Below are 19,349 nucleotides of genomic sequence, written 5' to 3'. Positions count from 1 at the left end.
AGCAAGCATAATCATACCCCAAGTTAAGTTTACAGCTATCCCATTGCTTGTATTCCAAAGTCAGTTTGCAAGAATGTAAACAAGTATCAGAAATATTTCAGAACTCTATTTAGAAAAAAAAAAAAAATCCGACACATTTACCTGAATTTTCTGTGGCAGTTGAAAGTACAGGGTGAAAATAGACTGACAAAAATAAGTTGGGGGGGGGGGGGGGAGGAGAAAAAGTGTTCCACAGTTACTTGCCACTTCCAGAATATAAGGATTTTTCCCTGATACTGTCAGATTCAATGCTAAGCTTAGAAATACTTCTCACATCACCTGCTATCAATAAATTTTAGTTCACTTATATGTTGAATGTAACCTTTCTTACAGTACTCAAAAGCAGCAAATCATTCCAAAGAATTGGAAGACTGTGAGCAAGCTAACAAACTGGGAGCAGTTAACAGTACCTTAAGGTATGCTGTGATTTACAACAGTAGTATAAAAATAGTAACAAAGGGGTGTTCCTTTTTGTCTGCCTTGTTTTTGTTCTTCATTCTTCCATAGCCCATTAAAAAGTAAATGTGAAATGATGCAAGAACATCTGAAGGTAAAAGTGTTAAGTAGGCTCGTTACTTTTTTTTTTTTTTAAAGTATACTATGATTTTATTTGAAATCTTGCAGCATCAAAAGATGAAGAAAGTTTGCAAATGAATGTATTTTTTCTGCATTTTACAAGTATCAACCGTCTTTGTTCTTGATGACTGTGATGAATTAAGGAGTTCTGTCCTGCTCTGTCCCTCTGTTACACTGACATGCCTGTTTGTGATCATTCAGTGAACCAGATCAGGGAGCTTGCGAGTTATTTCTGTTGGCAAAGTTATTTTTAGCTTCCATCAATTCCCTGATCTTGCTTATTGCATGGCACAGTCATGCTTGGGTAGGAAGAACTCTGCAGGACAGTGTTGCCCCTACGTAAGAAAGAGGAGAACCGCACTTAGAAAAACTTGCAGTTGATTAGATGCCTCACATTTAAGAAGTAGCAATAGAAAAATCAGTTTTTCACTGTTGTTGGAAAGGTGTGGCACCTTTGGCCATAGATTTCAGCAGTTCTACCTGATGAAAATGTAGAGACTTCCCTGCCTAGAAACAAAATGGGACTGCAATTTGAAGAGGGGGGAGGCAAATGCTGCTGCTTGATACGTAGTATCTTAAACCAAACTGGGTAGAGCATTTGTCCAGGTGTTTTGGGGGAAGTAAGCCATTAACACTCTTCCACTTCTGTAGGATGAAAGAATGAGGATGAGTACGTGTACAGAAAGCTAAAGAGAAGGCCTTGTATCAGATTAGGGCAGTTGATTAAAGCTGGCAGAGGTCAGATAAAGGATCCTCCAAGTGAAGGAAGAGTTTTTGTTTTGTAGGCAAACCTCCCAATTCTATACCTAGAAGTGCAAAATGCTCATGGTCGAGGGTTATTTTCCTTTATAAACTGTGTTTCCTGTGGCTATCAAATCTTGTGTGCCCATAGTTACTGGAGAAGGACATCGGGGAAGTTTTAAGTTTTGAGTTGGCAGAAGGTTAAACATGTATCTAGTTAAAGGTTTGCATCTGTAGAATTGAGCTAGTACTAATCTGGCCAAATGAAATAGGCTATTTTCAGTATTTCCAGGGACTTTACTGGAGCAGACTTCCCGTTTTAATGTTGCTTACATTTTACTGTCAGTAGTGTGGCATTGGTAGTCCTGTGCTGCACATATGTGTAGAAGGAAACATTCAGCTTGTGGCACTGTTTGTGTTTCATAGTGAGAGAACTTCAAAGTACTTCAAATTGCTAGGGTGAGCAGAGTAATGTTGTTTAAAAGACTTACATCATTCTTAAAGTAGTTTAGCCTGGAACAGGCCTTTAGAAGTCCAGCCTCCTACTCAGAAGCAAGGTTAAGTATTGTAGACCGCTCTGGAAGTACGGGTTAAGAAAATAAGATCATCTTTTTTTCCTGAACTGACAGCTGTTGAAGTACTTGAGAAAGTGTTAAAAATGTGGTATGGAATTATTTTACCAAGTTTTTACTGAAGGGAGCGAAGTCACTGCCTGTGTAGTTTGTTCAAATAATGATGGTGAAATCTGTCTTGGTATCTGACATGAAATTGACTTTTAAAAGTTGATTCCTCTGTGCAGCTAATGGTAATGCCATGTATTCTAGTGTGCCAGATAAAGTAATTTGGATTTCAATTCCAAGTTAATTACTGTGTTGATTGTGTCTTTGAGTAGCTCTTGTTGTCCTTGTTTATTTAAAAGTTTAAAACCAAATGTATTTTCTTCCCCTCAGTAACCAAAGTAAGGAGGCTTTCATTGACTGGGCAAGATACGATGATTCACAGGATCATTTTTGTGAACTTGATGGTAAAATATTTAAGCTTTTTCAGAGTGTTTGTTTTATTTACTGTCTCTTAACAACACAGAATATTATAACTGCTCTACCAATAACCATTTTTTAAAGGTTTTAATTTTGTGGTAAGCAGGCATGTGACAGTTCATATCATCTTACACACAGAGAATGCAGTTTGTACAAGGAGCACTTAGTAGTCTACATTTATTGTTACCTCCTGCTACTAAATGGACAAGAGACTTTTACAGAAATAAACAACTTAAATGGGAGGGATTTTGCCTTTTTATAAAAAAAAAAAAAAAAAAAAAAGATGCTTATACAGGAGAAGTATCTGGCACAAATCTAAGACAAATACTTGCACTTGATTCAGCTTCTTACTGCCATATTATTTTTGCTACTGTTCTGTCATCTATGCTTGGGATGATAATGTCCTTCCAGCCTTGCTGTTTCAAACAATTTCTGCACTAAATTCACCCTTATTTGTAAAGACTTTGTTAACACATTAGGATTCTAAATTGTCTTCCCTCTGCTCCACATGTGAGTCCTTTTATTTGCATGTAATGTTCAAAGCTTAAAGGAGTATTTTTCAGATAAACACATAAACAGATAAATTGTCATGTTCAAGGAAGGCTGCTAAAAGCATTTTTATTAAATACCTTAGTAAGTTTTTCTATGTTGTTAAGACACAAGGTATTGTGCAAGACATTTTAATCTACCTTTAGATTAAAACCTGGTGTTACCTGAGAAAGTAGCTGTAGTGGACTTACCAGTTGCGGTTCTTTGAGCACTAGTACTGCATCTTATATGTGCAATTTTCTGTATGAAAATTTTCTGTTTCTGTAATACTTGGTGAGCGTTACTGTAGATCTGAGCTGTTCTGTGCAATATGCTGCTGCTTAAGCAATAAGCTGTGCAATCCCTACTGTCTTCAGGCTGCACACTCATATTTTTAAGAGGACTCAGTTGGGAAAGGTATAGTTAAGGAGCATTTCTTTTAGAAGTAATATTAGCTTAAGTAGTTCTGGTACCATCTCCCTACTTTGTGTCCTTCTGAAAGATGATGTGCTACCCTCAACTGCGTGCTTCCAGTGCCTTTTTTGCAGTGGCTGTGGCATGCTTCTCACTGCATGGTAAGCTGATTGCAATTTAGTTGAATACCAGGAAAGCTGACATCTCCCTTCCATCTCCCAGACTGCTGGGGTGAACTGGCTTGTTAGATGAGTCCCTGAGCTGGTGCAGGGAGAGGTGAGAGAGAGGATAACTGCACTGGGAGTGACAGGGAGGAGGGAGAAACTGTTTTTTTCTTCATTACCTCTCTTCCTGGTGACATCAGAGCCCTTAATTCATTCAGCTGTAGCACAAAGCTGTATCTTCAGTTTTACTTCTTACTAATGTTTTGTTGGGTTTAATGATCGAGTAGATAAGGGAGGTGATCTAGCTGGAAAAAAAAATGCTTAATCTAGGTCAGTTTTCTATCTTTCTGTTGTGCTGCCCCACAGACTCAGTTGTATGTGGATAATGAGAACAAAGCAGAGAGCTGAAGTGACCAGGAAGTGTAGGAACTGCTTGGGTTAGCCATGTTGTCAAAGAAATCAAGTTGTAATTTGACGTTATTCCATCTGGCACTCACTGTGTTCTTGTCTGTCTCTTTTCTTTGTTTTTGCTGCTACTGCTGAAGTGATGCTTAACTGCTCGTGTGGAATCATCTCTTCAGAGCAGTTTCCATTCTTTCTTTGTCTTTTTTTTCAACATCTGAGGAAATGCTCAGTTGCACTGCTTGGGCTATTTATTCCCATAAATAAGTCTACGGACTTCTGCCTTGCATTGTATGCAGGTCTTAAGCATGATTTGTTATTGACCTGGAATTTCAAAGAGAAGGAGAGGGAGCGCTTCCTGCTTTTTACTGAGTGTAATTGGAAAACTTAGTCCAGTTTATTATTCTTACACTATATAAATAGAGTTTTCAAGCAGAAAGAGTGTTGTTTAGCTATTTACTTTGGGTGTGTTGCCAGAATTTGAAGCAAGATGAGAGATGAGAATGCAACTTGTTGAAATGCTGTTTAAATACTGTTTTGTGTTGTAACCAACTCTGTGTCCTGGGGTATGCTGAGTTTGTTCAATTAAGCACTAGGATTCGTACTTTGCGCCAGCATACAAGCTTATGTGAGGAATAAGTGATTTAGCTAATAAATAAATCTTCCAGGTATTAAGGAGCTCCCTCAGCAGCATACCCATTTCGAAAAAGCAACTCTTCTCTCCCCTTCTTTGCACTGAATACTGCTGAATGATTAAATCCTGAGTTTGAAGCCTGTTTAAAACAAAACACTGTTTATGTCCAAGTATATGTCAGGAGAACACACTGCAGGAGAAGTGTTTATGGCAGAGTTGAAGAAGCTACTTAAAAGTATTCAGACATTGTGGAAATTTTGGCGGCATAAGAGACTGTGGAATAGATTCTGTTCTTTGGGGTTTTCTGCTTAATGAGTATATTGCTATATTTCTGTGTACATAGCATTTAGAATCCAGCTGGAGAAATAATAGTAGACCTCTTATTTATATGTAGTCCTGTGGCTTTTTATTTAAGTATTTTTAAAATGATCAGTTGGAAACCTTTTGTTACATATTCTTATTTAGATGAGAGGTCTCCAGATGCACAGTACGTGGATTTGCTGCTGAACCCAGAACGTTACACTGGCTACAAAGGGCCCTCTGCTTGGAGAGTGTGGAACAGCATCTATGAAGAAAACTGCTTCAAGTAATCAGGAGGGAGAAGCCTATTCTTATACCTGTGCTTCAATTTAGCTTAAAACTGATTTTGTGCTTTCTAATTTATTTTCTAGGCCTCGATCTGTCTATCGCCCTTTAAATCCACTGGCACCTAGTAGGGGTGGGTTTTTTCTATTTTATTTTTAATGTGATTTTTAACATAGTGACTGCAGTATAAGTGATAAAAATAATAGTCTTCAGTCTTTAGGTGTGCTTTCTGATTTTTAAATTTCCTGTGTAGAGGCAGTTGTCAACTTTGAATATCTAGACTTAGGTTTGTGATACTTGATTACATATGCACTTACTTTGAAGCATTTGAAAGCACAGCCAATATCATAGGGCTTATTAAGCAACAGGCTTATCGTCAGGGGAGCAGACTTGACAATTCAAGTATATCTAAAGCTATTCAATAGAGAAGTCACAGTAGTGACTTTCTAGTGTAGGTGGGAAGGACTTTGAATTCAACACAACTTTCACCACAACTGTTTTTTTTCCTTGTCTTTTTTTCCTAGAGTATTTAATTTAATCCCTTTAACTCATAGTCATCCTAGTATAATGTAGCTGTATGTTTTCCATAAACAAAGTCTATTAAAAGTGTGCAAATGATTGCATTGTCTTAAGAAAGAGTGGATACTTAGGAAGGCTCAGGTATTTGGTTTTTTAAAAATAAGCCAAATACTTGAGTTTTATATTTTCAAATTAAAACTGAGAACTATAACAGTATGTTCTAAGTGAATCAGCTTTCCCCTGTCCCCCTACCAGATATGAGAAGCTCAAAAGGGATTTTGGTAATCACAAATAGTGAGGTAATACATTAGTGGTATATACAACTAAAAAGAATTGAAAGATTGAAAGAGTAGCTCATAGATTAGAATTTTTGGTAGAAGAGCAGTGGTCAGATCCTTGAATAATGTGAACTGAAGAACGAGACTACTGTCTGTCTGAAGCTTAAAAATGGCCTTCAGGAACGTATAAATCAACTGGTACTAAGTGTTTAAATTTAGTGACTTTCTTTATTATAAAGTGTCTAGTCTCAGGTTGTCTTGAGGAGGAAGAAGAGGATGGAAAGTAGATAATGCTTTCTGGGAGATTAAATAAGTTTCTTGCACTTTTTCAGTTTTTATAGTAAAGCCTGTGTTTCATTACTGCTTTGCTGTGGAAATGATGTTTTTAATGCTCATGGATTTTTATTTCTTCCACCTCTACCCCTCCAGGAGGAGATGATGGTAAGTCATCTTATTTTGCTTGACTTGCAGCAATTAAGCAAGCATTGTACAGTTGTGAACTTTTGATTTATTTGCATTACTGCTGTAGTATTAGAGGCCAGGGACATTTTGTTTTTATGAAGAGAATCAGTTATTCAGAAAATGTTTTTACTGGGACAATTCCTTCAGGTCAAGTAGGGGAAGGGGTGAATAGGAACAAAATCGAGTTGTGTTATTGGTTCTTATCTTTCTAACGGTTGTTGTGATAATACTGTTCGCAAGATAAGTGGAGATGTATAAAGGATTCTTGGGTCTCCTCCAGAAGAGCCCTATTGATATTGATGTCAGATCCCCTAAAAGAAGATGGACAGGAGTTCATTTGCTTTTTTACCAGGAAGATGGGGAGAAGCTGAGGCGATAAAGCACTTGGTCTGTTTACAGTGAGATACTCTTTTTGGTTACTCAGATCTCTCAGGTAAAAAGCTCTAATCCTACTGGAAACCTTCAGGCAGTAGCAGTTAAGGTAAAGGTTACCAGTTATGATGCGGAGGAAAGATGGAAGTGCTAGTTTAAAAAAAAAAAAAAAAAAAAAAAAAAGCTAGTTAAAAAGAAAGCTAATTAATAGAGGCAATAATATAAAAGCAGAAAACTGTTCTGGTGTCTTGTTTATATGCCAATTACTAGTGATTTCCTGTGACCTGTTGAACCAAAGAAGCTCTCTTTTGTGTCCATACAAGTAATGCTTATAGAGAAGATGCTTTATGGGTTAGGATTAAAGAAGTAGGTAGGATATTTTCCCCCACCTTATGTTTCAAAGACATGAATTAATTACTTATTGCGCATAACAGAGAAGGATTTGTAGGAAGTCATTGTGAAATCACTACAGGGTTTTCTTCTGCTTTTGATAGTGACTTTCCAGAGAATCATTGTTTAGAGGTAGTAATGAACGTTTTACTTCTGTCTGATGGAATGAGTAATGTTCACTGTTTCTATTAAGTGTTAAAAGGCTGATAGTGCTTTAAAGCACTACCTTGATGGTAATGCTTATCAATTAGTATACAGTTGCTTTTTGTGCTAATTTAAATTTTTCAGCTGGTTTTGCTCAGCAGATCTTTTTTCTTAAATTGCAAGGCTTTAGAGCTTGTGTTACTATTTGTACCAATTTTGACAGATTGATTAGATGTCTTGTGAGATGACAGAATTCCATACCTTTGTCTTAAGTGTTTCTCTGCTTGAATATGAGCACAGGGATTGATTGCCTTTGGTTGTCATTAACCATGTCCAAAGCAGAAAAGTAGTGCATAAAGGGTACTGTTACTGACATGAAGCTGCATCTACTGAAACTCAGTAGTAGCATAATGTCTTTGTAGGTTTAGTCTAAGAGTATGTCTAGTAAAGAACTGGTATAACCAACAGTAAGTTTGGTAGTGAGGTATTTGACTTAGGACCCTTACCCATTCTGCTAAACCTAGGGAATCTAGGCTGGTGTCTGTTGGAAACCAAGATTTAGTAGTTTCTTTGCTCTTGGAAATGTTCTTAGTGACTTAAAAATACACGATCATAGATGGATGCAGGGAATGTAAACTAGATGCCTTTCCACAGATACTCTTATTTGCTCAATTATACGCTTTCATCATATCTTCAACCACTAGTGCATATAATTGTGCTTATACTTGCTGTTGAATGCCCTCACTAGTACCTTAGTTACACTTATTCTTGTATTTCTCTTATTCTGACCCCAACAGATTTAAACTAACCTCAAAGTTTAGCCATTTTGGTGCTTATTCTCACTTTAATAGTTAAATTATTTAGCTTTATGTCCAGATGATAGCTAATATTAGTACACATAGTAATGTAAAGGTACTGTAATGATAAAAAATAATACTCTTAATTTAACTATATATTATCTATTTACAGGAGAATCTTTCTACACATGGCTAGAAGGTAATCCTCGTGGGATGGGGTTAATATAATTTAAATTCACTAGAAATAAAGCATTAGAATTTTTACTCTCCAAATCTTGTTCATAGTGTAACTGTTTCCCAGTGCCATGAAGCGTTGTGGTTTTGATTTCTTCCTGAAAGAACACATCTCTGATTCAATGATAGATTTAATTCTGTCTAGGATGGGTCACAGTATAGGTCTGGTTTCCAGACTGTCAAAATTAAAGACTATTTCAAATCTATTGTTCAAACAATATAAGCATCTTACTTCTGCGTGCCAATTTATCTGTGCTAATTGACCAGATGGTTATTTGACTGCATTTATTAGAACACAAACATCAAATAAATGTTAAATGTCATTCTTGGTGGTACTTTATGTACAAAAATAAGAGGTGTACTTTCCCTATGATGGATATAAGTACTTACTAGATGTACTGATAGAAATAATGATAAAGTGCTGTGACTGTAACTCTTTAAAGTTAAATGGTGAAGGCATGTCACTGAGGCATGTCAAGATACATTAATTTTAATACATCATTTCCAGTACTTAGTTTGGGATTTGCTTTTCTCTTTTTCCTCAACAGGTCTTTGCCTTGAGAAAAGAGTGTTCTATAAACTCATTTCTGGGCTTCATGCTAGCATCAACTTGCATCTGTGTGCCAATTATCTTCTTGAAGGTAATTTTAAGACTGGGTAAAGTTGATGAATGGAATACTACGTCTGTATCCTGTATTTATTTTCTTTCTGAAATAATTTTGTGTATACTTGGTTCTTGTCTGTTTTGTTCTATTTTCCAAATATGATCTTAAGCTCCATCCCTCCTTTTTTCTTCTATGTAGAAACGTGGGGGAAGCCTAGCTGGGGACCGAATGTGAAAGAGTTCACTCGCCGCTTTGACCCTATTGAAACAAAAGGAGAAGGACCAAGAAGGCTTAAAAATTTATATTTCTTGTATTTGATAGAGCTACGTGCTTTATCAAAGGTTGCACCGTACTTTGAGCGTTCAGTTGTTGACCTTTACACTGGGAACGGCCATGAGGATGCTGAATCTAAAGCTCTCTTACTAGAAATCTTCAGGGATACAAAGTAAGGCATGAGGTTTTTTATCAGTACCTTGAAATTCTTAGTTATGCTCTCCACTGAGAATAGATGACTTCTTTAAAATGGGGTGGAGAAAATCACCACCCTTAGCTACTCCCCATTTGTGGCTTTTTTCTGATTCTTCAGTGTAAGATGCATGATCTGTTTTGAAAAGGAAAATGCTACATATATTCTTTTAATGTTTTAGTGACTAATCCCGTGTTTTTCATATGCTTATCCTTCTTCCTTCTGGTGGTCCTGTAAGGCTCTCTAGTCCAATTCCTTTGCTTATCTTCTCACTATTTTTTGTGGTCAGTTGTGTGCTGCATGGCTTCATCTGTTGCCTCTAGTCACAGTCATAGTCATGTTAGGTATTTGAGATGTGGTCAGACAACTGATCAACTGAAAGGCAAATAGTAAGACAATCTCAATTTGTATTAGAAAGAAGTCCTGATCAATGGAGATCAAGAACATTTTCCAGAAAATTGGAACAGTTTTCAGGCTATAGTGATTGAATGGTAAAGTCAATACTGTTTAGTAAATTTTTGAATAGCAACCATTTGAAATTTGAAGGATATCTTTGAAATGGAACAAGTAGGAACTCTGGAAAGCATTTTACACTGTAACAGCTGCTTGACAGTACACTGTATTTCACACTGGGGTTGTTGAGTTCTTTGTATTTTGTCTTTATTAGGTCCTTCCGTATGCACTTTGATGAAAAGTCCATGTTTGCTGGAGATAAAAAAGGAGCCAAGTCATTAAAGGTGAAGCTGCTTCTCTAATAAACATCCAAAATATCCATTTTGGAATTATGTTGCGTTATTTTAGAAAAACCTCTCTCAGCAGCATGCTTATGGCAGGTAGACTAGAGAAGACAGGGATGACATCTTACAGAATTGTATCTGAGGCTTCTTAATCTCCTTTACAATAAATGAATTCAAGGTGTTATTCCAAGTCAAGCAGATGAAATGGGACTGTGCTGTGAGGTAAATGAGTTGATATGGTATTAGTAATGCAAGCAAATAGTTATTTAAATAGAGTGTCAGCTTCACATAGGCATTCCCTCCAATAAAAAAGTGATGTTAGGTTAAAAAAAAAAAAAAAAAAAAAAAACAGGTGGGTAATCTGTGCACATTTTGGTGAATTAGAATATGAACTTAACATTACAAAAGTATAGTTCTCTGACAGAAGATCCTAATGCAAATGCTGTTACTATCTAGAAAATATCAGTGTTATTCAGATTATGTGCTGGAACTCCACAACTGGAGTGTGGCTAATAGCAATAAAGGTCTGTTAAAAAATATTAGTAAGTATTCAAATATTATTTCAGTAGTAGCATTGGATTTTTTTTTTTTATGATCAGTATTAGGAAGAATGCTTTTTGAAAGGTGGTACCAGTAGTTTATCAGCCCTGCTAGTGTTTTTCTGACCTTAAATGTCAGAAAAGGTAACATTAGGTACCTTTAGGTAACATTAATTAGTTCTGTACTGTAATTGCTTCCACCCTTACTGAAGCTGCAAAGCAACAATCTGCCCGTAGTTTTGAGTAGGAAATGCCTTTTGTGAATTGTCATTTTTTTGCCTTGTTGTCCAAAATGTAGGTTGGTTCAAAAAGGGTTTGAATAACTTAATGGAATTAAAATTGGACATTGACACACACAATACTTACAGCTCAGAAACTTTTGAGCAAGTTGATTATGTTCTGTACATTGTTTCCAGCGCTATTCTGCATGTCCTATATTTTTGTTTTTCAAGGCATCAACTGTTAGCAAATGCTTGGAAACAAAACTCTGGGTATGTGTGGACCTTTATTATAGCATGACCCTGTATGGTAGTGAGTTTGTTCAATTTTAGTAGCAGAGGATTGATATTCTAGTGGTAATAAATGACTCTTTGTAAAGCTAAGAGATACTTTAAATTAACCTTTTTAAACTTTGTTTTTAACTGCTAGGAAGAGTTCAGATTGCATTTCAAGAACATATCCCGCATAATGGATTGTGTTGGATGTGATAAATGCAGGCTGTGGGGCAAACTGCAGGTACAGTTTAGGTCCTTGATATCCTTACCTCTATATTAAAAAATAAACATACGTTGTTTTTGATGTTTTTGTTGAATATCATTTAATTTTAGTCAACAGCTGTCTGTATTCTCAAACATTACTTTTTGGTTTAGAGCAGATAATTCAATGCAAAATCTTGTAGAATCACCTGTGGGAAGCCGTAATGGAAATACTCCACTTGCTTAATGAGCTTTAACTCCATAAATTGAGGCATAAGAAAAACAAGTAATTCAGATTTTCACCGCTATAAAATACTGCAAGATGCACAGTAAAGCTGACAACTGAAAACCAGTCTGTTTCTGGAGACGTGTCTTTATTTTATTGAGAACAAGTTTTTAACCCTTAAGGGTAATATTAACTGTAGTCTGAGAACAGTTGGTAATTCCGGGTGCCTACTATATGGTAATGTTGTATAGCATTAAGTATATTAGGGTTCAGTTCTCTTATAATTTCCTAGCACAGAAAATGTGGTGGTCTCTGCTAAATTTCTGGAGTTCTGCCTATTCTCTACCAGTTGATACTTCTGATCTATTACCACTTTTTCTTCTCGTGCAAAATGAAAGAGGGATGGATTTCCTTTTCCTTGTAGCCAATCTCAACCACTGTCAAAATCCAGTCATTTCCTCAACCTGATTAAAAGGGGGAACAAGATTAGCTGCTTCTGATACAGTTTCAGACCCAATTTTATATCAAAAAAAAACCAACAACAACAAAAAAAAAAACCACCCAACACATAGAATGTCTGCCACTGGGACTGGAGATGGAGGAAGTAAAAAAAAAAAAAAAAAAAAAAGTGACACCTCATTACAAAAACCTAGCTTGACCTGGAAGAGGGAGGAAGAGAAGGAAAGGGGAAGCCTGATCTGACAGATCCCACAACAGTGAGGCATCTAATACAGTGGGGAAGGGATGGAGGTGTTGTGACAGTCATGGTTTTGTATGCCTCTGGTGTGGCTAGGAAGAAAAGAGATGGGAAAGGAAGAGGTTAAAACCATAAGGATTTAGAGTTAGTATACCTGAGGAAACAAATATTCTTAAATAAGTGAATGAACTTGGTGTGCAGTTGATGGTATGTGTTTGCATTGGTGTCCTGGATTGTATATAGCTATTTGTGTTGAGACAGTGTCAGTATAAAATAATTAGTACTACGTTTTGGGTGCAACGGTAGTTAACATTTTAATGGTTTTCTAAGTTGAAAAGAGTGACCTTATTGGCATTAAAACATTTGGATTTTCTTGTAGACTCAAGGCTTAGGAACTGCTCTGAAGATTTTATTTTCTGAGAAAGAAATACAGAACCTTCCTGAGAATAGCCCGTCAAAAGGTTTTCAACTCACGCGTCAAGAAATAGTTGCTCTTGTAAATGCCTTTGGAAGGTAAGGTTTTGTAATTTGTGTATTTTTTATTTTTTTAAGTAAAATTTCAGTGTCAACACTCAAGGTCTGTAGAAAAGGCATGTAGATGTAGCTCTTAAAGGTTGAATTATTCTCAGTGAGTGATACTGATAAACTCAGTACCATCAAACAGAGTGTGGGGTACTGATTATTAACCTTGGTTGTTATTTTGTTTTGGGACCCAACTCAGCCTGTATCTCAAATCTCATGAATTCCATAAGGCTCTTAAACAATCTTAAGCATTAGACTGTCTCCTGCTTCTTGAACAATAACTACAGCTCTTCTAGAAGTATACTTTATATTTCTGTTTTAAATATTTTTCCTCCTTTTCAGGTATAAATATTTGAGGGTTTCTTTTTTTTTTCAATGCTGTCATTTAGCCCTTATGCTTTGGGATTTTGGGGTGTGATGTAATTGTTTTTGTTAAAACTTAATGTTGATTTATTTTGGAGGGAACAACAAAAACTTTACCTCTTCAAATGGTGAAGTAAAACTTAACAGCTTTAAAAGACTTGTAGAATTTGTCATGTGCATCATGCTAATTCATCTGATCTTGAACATAATTATTCCTGTTTAAAAGAATTCACTTTATATTACCTCTGGTTAGATCTTGAATAAAATCAGGACTATTTAAAATATGTCCAAACTTTAATCCCTGTAACATGTTAAATGTAATGGAGAGACTAATAGTAGATCTCTCGAGGGGAAAGTAGTATCGTAAGTGTTAACATCTGGAACAGAATTGTGTAGTGCTTTTTCTATTGGAAAAAAAAGCTCCCACGGAAGACTGTGGTTTGCACTTCTTGTCACAGTTGACCTACTAACACTTGGTGGTTTTTTTTTTGTTTTGTTTTGCAGGCTTTCCACAAGTATAAAAGAGTTGCAGAATTTTAAAGTTTTATTGCAACGAACTAGGTAATGAAGGCCTTTGCACAAACCATTAGTGAAGACCATTTACAGGACTGCATTGAGCAGAAGGAACTGATCCTTACAGGACTCGTATGAACTGATGAAAAGTAAAATCAAATACCAACTTGAATATTTATGTTTAAACTAGGAATGGTTGTTGATTAGAAAAGATATTTATGAATGAAGTATATAGTTTTTAAATGTGTAAATTATGCCAATCTGTTTAATTTTTTTAAGTTCTCTGCTCACAGTTCTATTGTACTGACACATCATAAATTTTCTTTATTTTCTTGTCTTTGAGACAGTTGTTTTATATGAAAACACAGGTACCTCGATCCTGACTTGGCCTGTCCTAAGTGAGGTGGTTCACCCCTCACCTCTCCCCAGTACTGAGCTTCAGTAAGTTCTGAGGACTGACTATGCTGATTCTGGCTGTCTACAAGTAAAACCAGAAAAGGAAATAGGGCTCTTGTTGAGTTCTGTTGTTTTACTGTAATTATGAAACTTTTAAAAATAGGTAATTTACTGAACAGAAAATTTTACTTTGTACCAAGCTCCTTTGCAATATACTGATATCAATGTTTTTTTTTTCTTTACATGCTGCTTTTCATAAATTCTTTTTTTTTTTTTTTTTTTTAAATGACCACCTTCTCTCTGATACGGCACAGTTGTAAGTGACTCTTCTTCAGCCCCTTTGCTACCTACATGCACTTCAGGGGTGAGAGGGAAGGGCATGGAGAGATGGCTAGTGGAGCATTGCTAGTCTGTCAGTCAGGTTTGCATCTAGTCCATTTTATCTTCTGGATGGTAATCACAAATTCAGTCTCCAGAAATTGTCCTTTTAATGTCTAAGTTACTAAAAATAGCACATCTTGCTCTTTGAGCAGTGGAATTAGATTTGCTTGTAATGGTTTATGTTTTAGTGGTGTATTAAAAGGTCAGTGCAAAAAGAAGAAACTTTTTTATAGTCACTTTAAAAAAAAAAAAAAAGGCTTTTTAAAATTCATAATCATACTGACATTTAATATCACATACTCTATCTATGCAATCCCTAACTGTACCTTCTTAAAAAGGATATTCAGCATAATAAAACGGGTATGTTAATAATGTAACTTTCATAAAATATGAAATTACTTGTGTAATCGCAGTCCACAAATGTCAATGATAATTTATCATTGACCAAGACATAATTCAGAAGCAGTACTACTGATTAGTAGTAACCAAATGTTGGTTTAAATTTAAAATGAAGTAATTTTGTTTTTTTAAAGCCAGTGTATTTCAAAGCATAGTTAGGAGTTACGAATGTAGGAAGTGCTGGTACAGTGTAGATACCTTTTTTGTTATTAAAAAAAAAAAAAAATCAGCAAATTAAGTGCTCTTAAACATTTTTCACTCTACCAGATCTTCAGTGACCTGTTTATATAATTTATTGTAACGATACTGGCTTCCATAATGTGGTCCTTTACAGCAGAGATTTTCCTGGAAGATGGAATATACTCTGTCCTTCATTTCTAGACAAGCCTCAAATTTCTACCAGGCTGGAAATGAGAGACTATTTTGCTGGCACTTATTATAAGAGTACCGTTTCCTGAGAAAGTAAACCCTCTTGAGTCAAACTGGGGTAAGCTAAATGAAAGAAAAAAAATTGGTAGTTGCACAAATTGGCAACTGCCCAGTCTGTAGTTCCTATATAAGCCAGTAGATAAAATCAGTGTGGTGTTAGAGAAAGGTAACGCCAGCCTGGGGACGTTATGTTCTGACCCAGCAGCCTCTCGTGCTTTTGTGGGCACCCATGTCTGAGCAAGTCACCATGGGCTGCCTTTCTGGTTAGAGGAGGAGAGCAGCTGATTTCCAGGTGGATTTGCCTGACCTTTTCTAAGGTTGGTATCTGTAGTATCTGTATACTCTAGGATACCATAATTTGCACCCTGGAGTTTCTTTTCTTTATTCAACTGAAATGAAAATCTAGGTCTTTGCTTTAATGTGAACAGCCATGTTTGGTCAAACGAGTTATGTATGCCCTGAGTATCGAAGTCTTCTGAGTTATATATATATATTGAAGGAATGTATTTTTTTCAGCTGGTCATTTATTTCTTCCATTTCGGGTTGACCTGCAAGGGCTAGAACCTGTAGGCTCACTCGTGTGAAGAATCCTTTACAGCTAAGTTTAACTGTAATATATATCATAGTGCCTAAAGCTTTAGGCAGGATTTTCTAGCTAAAAATAGTCTACAACACACCAGGAAGGACATGAGTCTAGAACAGTTTTTCCTTTCCCCTTCACCTTGCTTTTTGGGGAAAGTGAATTGCTTCCAACCTTCTGGGGATGCAGTTTATTCTTTTCTTCCACCTGTGCCTGGCTAAAATCCATGGACACTGAAGCAGCATCACATGCTAGTGTCATGCACTTGTTTATGGGACAGGTGAGAGATTCAGACATACAGATCCTGCCCATCTGCTCTGTAAAGATTTCATTGGCATAATCCAGCAAGGTTCTTACCATTGGGTGAGGACTAAGAGATGGGAAGTTTTTCTTCTCTTCCTTTTTGTCGTGATAAAAACAGGAGTGCAACTGAACCAGGTAGTTCTGTGTACAGAGAGGTTCTGTTGCATTTGAAGGTACATTGCACTTGGTGATCAAATACGGAAGGCATTTCACTTCACTGTTGTAGAAATACAAGATCTTTTCCTGTTACAAATCTAGTTGAAACAAGTTTCCTGTCACCTATCTTTTTTTACAGTATTTGATGTACATTCTGTGACTATGCTGCCTATGAGGTTTTGCCACGTGAGTTGGATGACATAGGTCTTTATATGTTAAATTAAGTTTCGGAAAATTACAGATCTGTTTTTATACTAAAGAATAAGGTTAGTTACACTGTCCCTGAGCTGTAAACTATTTTAAATTCCAGCCTATTGGAGATCAGCTTGTCAACATTGTCTGCCATTCATTTCAGAGTTAAATTACGCTTCCTTGTACAAATGACACAATGATTGTAATCACAGAGGTAGCAAGATGACAAAGACGAATGTTTCATCGTTCTGAAGTCATGAGGACTTGAGTGAAACGTTAAAAGACTTGGTCCAAACTGCATAGGCAACACGTAGGGCACTGTTGCTGAACAACTTGCTCCTAAGTGCCAGAGAAGGAAGATGAGAATGCAGTTTTAAAACAGTGAAGTATACAGATTATGTGAGCTGGAATAATAAGTGTGTTCCTACTTCAGCTGGTGATTTGTGCTATATGTCATTGTATATGCATGAAAAACTGTGCCACACTTTCTAGAGTTGTATTTTGATGATTGGGTCACCTTTATATGACCTTGCTTTGTGCTTTCCTGGGAAATTACCTGTAATATGTTGTAAATAATCTAGATGCTTACGTTTATAAACTAGCAATCTGGCAATTCATCACTTTACAATTCCTTCCTATATCTAGCCTATTAAAATGTAATATTTATTAAAATCAAAATCCATGTTGGAACTGCTTACTGAGACCTAAACACTTCTGAATCTTTGCTATGTTTGAATCTATAAAATACAAATTAAAGTATTTTCTGCTATATTTTTTGTGAATGCAATTTTTTCAACTACACTTTAGAAATCATGCAGTGTAAATTGTTTGTGTCAGTCATTTAAGCATAAGATGATGAGCAAGATTCCATTATCACTAATTCAGTTTAAAAGTTAAATGTAACTTCTGGATTTTCATAGGAAGGCTGTTGCATATCTGGTGCTATTGACAGTGCACTGCCATACACCAGTGCATCAGAAATCCGTGTGGCAGAATTAAAATGTCTCTGTATGAATATGGCTAAATTTAGCCACTGGCTAAGTCCCACTGTATTAAGAGGCAAAAAGCTTATTTTGAAAGGAAGTTCAGTCTGTCCTGTCCCTTTCTCAACATAGCTTGTAAAAACTTCTATAATTACTTTTTTTATGGCTGTTAACACAGTGGGGCTCTTCATGTGAAATTATTACCCCTAGAAGGCTTCCTCAGCTTCGTTTCATTCCATGCATGTATTTAACAAATTACATTACTACCTATTTGGTTGTTGATATATATACCCATTTTGTCTTTGGTTGACCTGGGTAAGTACCTGTTATACCAATGATAATTCAGTGACTTAGTTACTGACCTCTGAAATTTTCATCTAAATCTGTTGTATTTGAGAGTATTTCATTTGTTACTGTGGCTATAGTAACTTGTAATTCCACGTTTTATACATACAGCCACATAGGGATTAAGCTTGTTTTAAGGGCAGAATTCTCCTAATTAAATTTTTGCAGAGCAGCTGTATCTGCTGTGAAGAAAATGCAAATCCTGCAGATTTTCTTCACACTTAGAAAGACTTTCAAGTAGTTTTGTTCCAACATGATAGAACTCCACAGGGTTCCCATTCCAATCTGACATAACAACCACCTTTGGAGAAATTTAAAGTTTTAATGTAACCAGGAGTGCTTATGATTCCCAGGTGAAAACAGTAAGACAGTAAGAATGTGCTCACACCAACCTGGAAGAGATACTGCAGTGGGAAGTGGTACCTGCTTGTCCACCAGCAGAGCAGTTTACTGTTTGTCTCAGAGAGAAGGCAGGCACCATATATGCTTTAAGAACAGCTGTTTTGTCCTTTAATAAACCAATGCAGGATTAATTCATTGACAGCAACTGTAGCACAGAGGTGGTGGTTGTGTTTTTGGTTTGAGACATGACTTCAGATCAATGTCCCTGCAGATGCTGGGGCAGGTGAGGCAGAGTGCCCTCACAGGAGGGGAGGTGCCCTGTGGGGCTGAGCACTGCGTTGAAGCGAAGGGTGCTTGATAGAAACTTCCTGGCTTTGAATTCAGAGGCTTCAACTCAAGCCTGGATTTCTTTGGAAGGATTTTTTCCCTTTCCCAGTCATCTTGGGAGCAGAATCTTACACTTCTGTGTAAAATTCTTTGTTCAGAGTATTAAAAAATTAGCATTTAATCTTTATGAACATTTTCAGTCAGGAAATGCGCTAAAGACTAGCATTACCTCATTTAAAGTTTATAAAACAGCAGTTCAACGTTGGTACTGCAGCTGATTATATTGTGCCTTCTGGTTTTCCCTAAAATTTCTATTATCTCCCCTTTGTGGGTAAGACTTGTGCTATAGGTTTGCTATGTTTGTGGTTAATTTCTCCTTCCCCTAGCTGCTGCTACTGGCAGCTTTGTTCCAGATTTTCAGGTAGTCTCTCAAGCTGCTTTCTAACAGGGCCATGAGCTTCAGGATGTCAGTGCACCTTGCAGTGCTCCTTTCTCCAACGGAACAAAAATCGTATCTAACAATACCACAGAGTTCAGATCGATGCCTTATAAATAACATGTTTTATCAAACCAGTGATAACTCTTCCTATCTAGAAGACAGGAGGAGGACTAGACTTACCATATTAAAATAAGGAATACTACATGTATCCATCTCTCTGCTCATTGACTAGGCATTTGAATCACTTTTCTACATAAAGTACCTAGAAAGGATTCACAAAAATGATCACATAGCTTTAACTTTTCGGACTTAGAGGTGTTCAGCCTGTTTCACAGTTCAAAATGCCCAAACCAGAGCAGATGACTCTCTCTTCCATTCTAAGACTGTTTCTATGGCTG

At 36.5% G+C, this 19,349-nt stretch overlaps 1 protein-coding gene across 1 annotated transcript in view; it reads left to right on the top strand.

Annotated features, from left to right (window-relative positions):
- Positions 1–18,872, top strand: part of ERO1B (endoplasmic reticulum oxidoreductase 1 beta) — a 34,772-nt gene extending 15,900 nt beyond the window's left edge. Inside the window, exons 5-16 of the mRNA XM_084515117.1 lie at positions 373–455; positions 2,307–2,380; positions 5,001–5,121; positions 5,207–5,253; positions 6,347–6,358; positions 8,255–8,281; positions 8,865–8,957; positions 9,120–9,366; positions 10,055–10,124; positions 11,312–11,398; positions 12,661–12,794; positions 13,671–18,872. Coding sequence (XP_084371243.1) covers positions 373–455; positions 2,307–2,380; positions 5,001–5,121; positions 5,207–5,253; positions 6,347–6,358; positions 8,255–8,281; positions 8,865–8,957; positions 9,120–9,366; positions 10,055–10,124; positions 11,312–11,398; positions 12,661–12,794; positions 13,671–13,731 — 1,056 coding nt within the window. The 3' untranslated portion in view covers positions 13,732–18,872. The remainder of the gene's footprint in view (positions 1–372; positions 456–2,306; positions 2,381–5,000; positions 5,122–5,206; positions 5,254–6,346; positions 6,359–8,254; positions 8,282–8,864; positions 8,958–9,119; positions 9,367–10,054; positions 10,125–11,311; positions 11,399–12,660; positions 12,795–13,670) is intronic.
- Positions 18,873–19,349: the final 477 nt, after the last annotated feature.

The sequence above is a fragment of the Aythya ferina genome (genome assembly GCF_964211825.1).
Source record: "Aythya ferina genome assembly, chromosome: 3".
NCBI lineage: Eukaryota > Metazoa > Chordata > Aves > Anseriformes > Anatidae > Aythya > Aythya ferina.
This window is presented reverse-complemented; position numbering and strand designations above follow the sequence as displayed.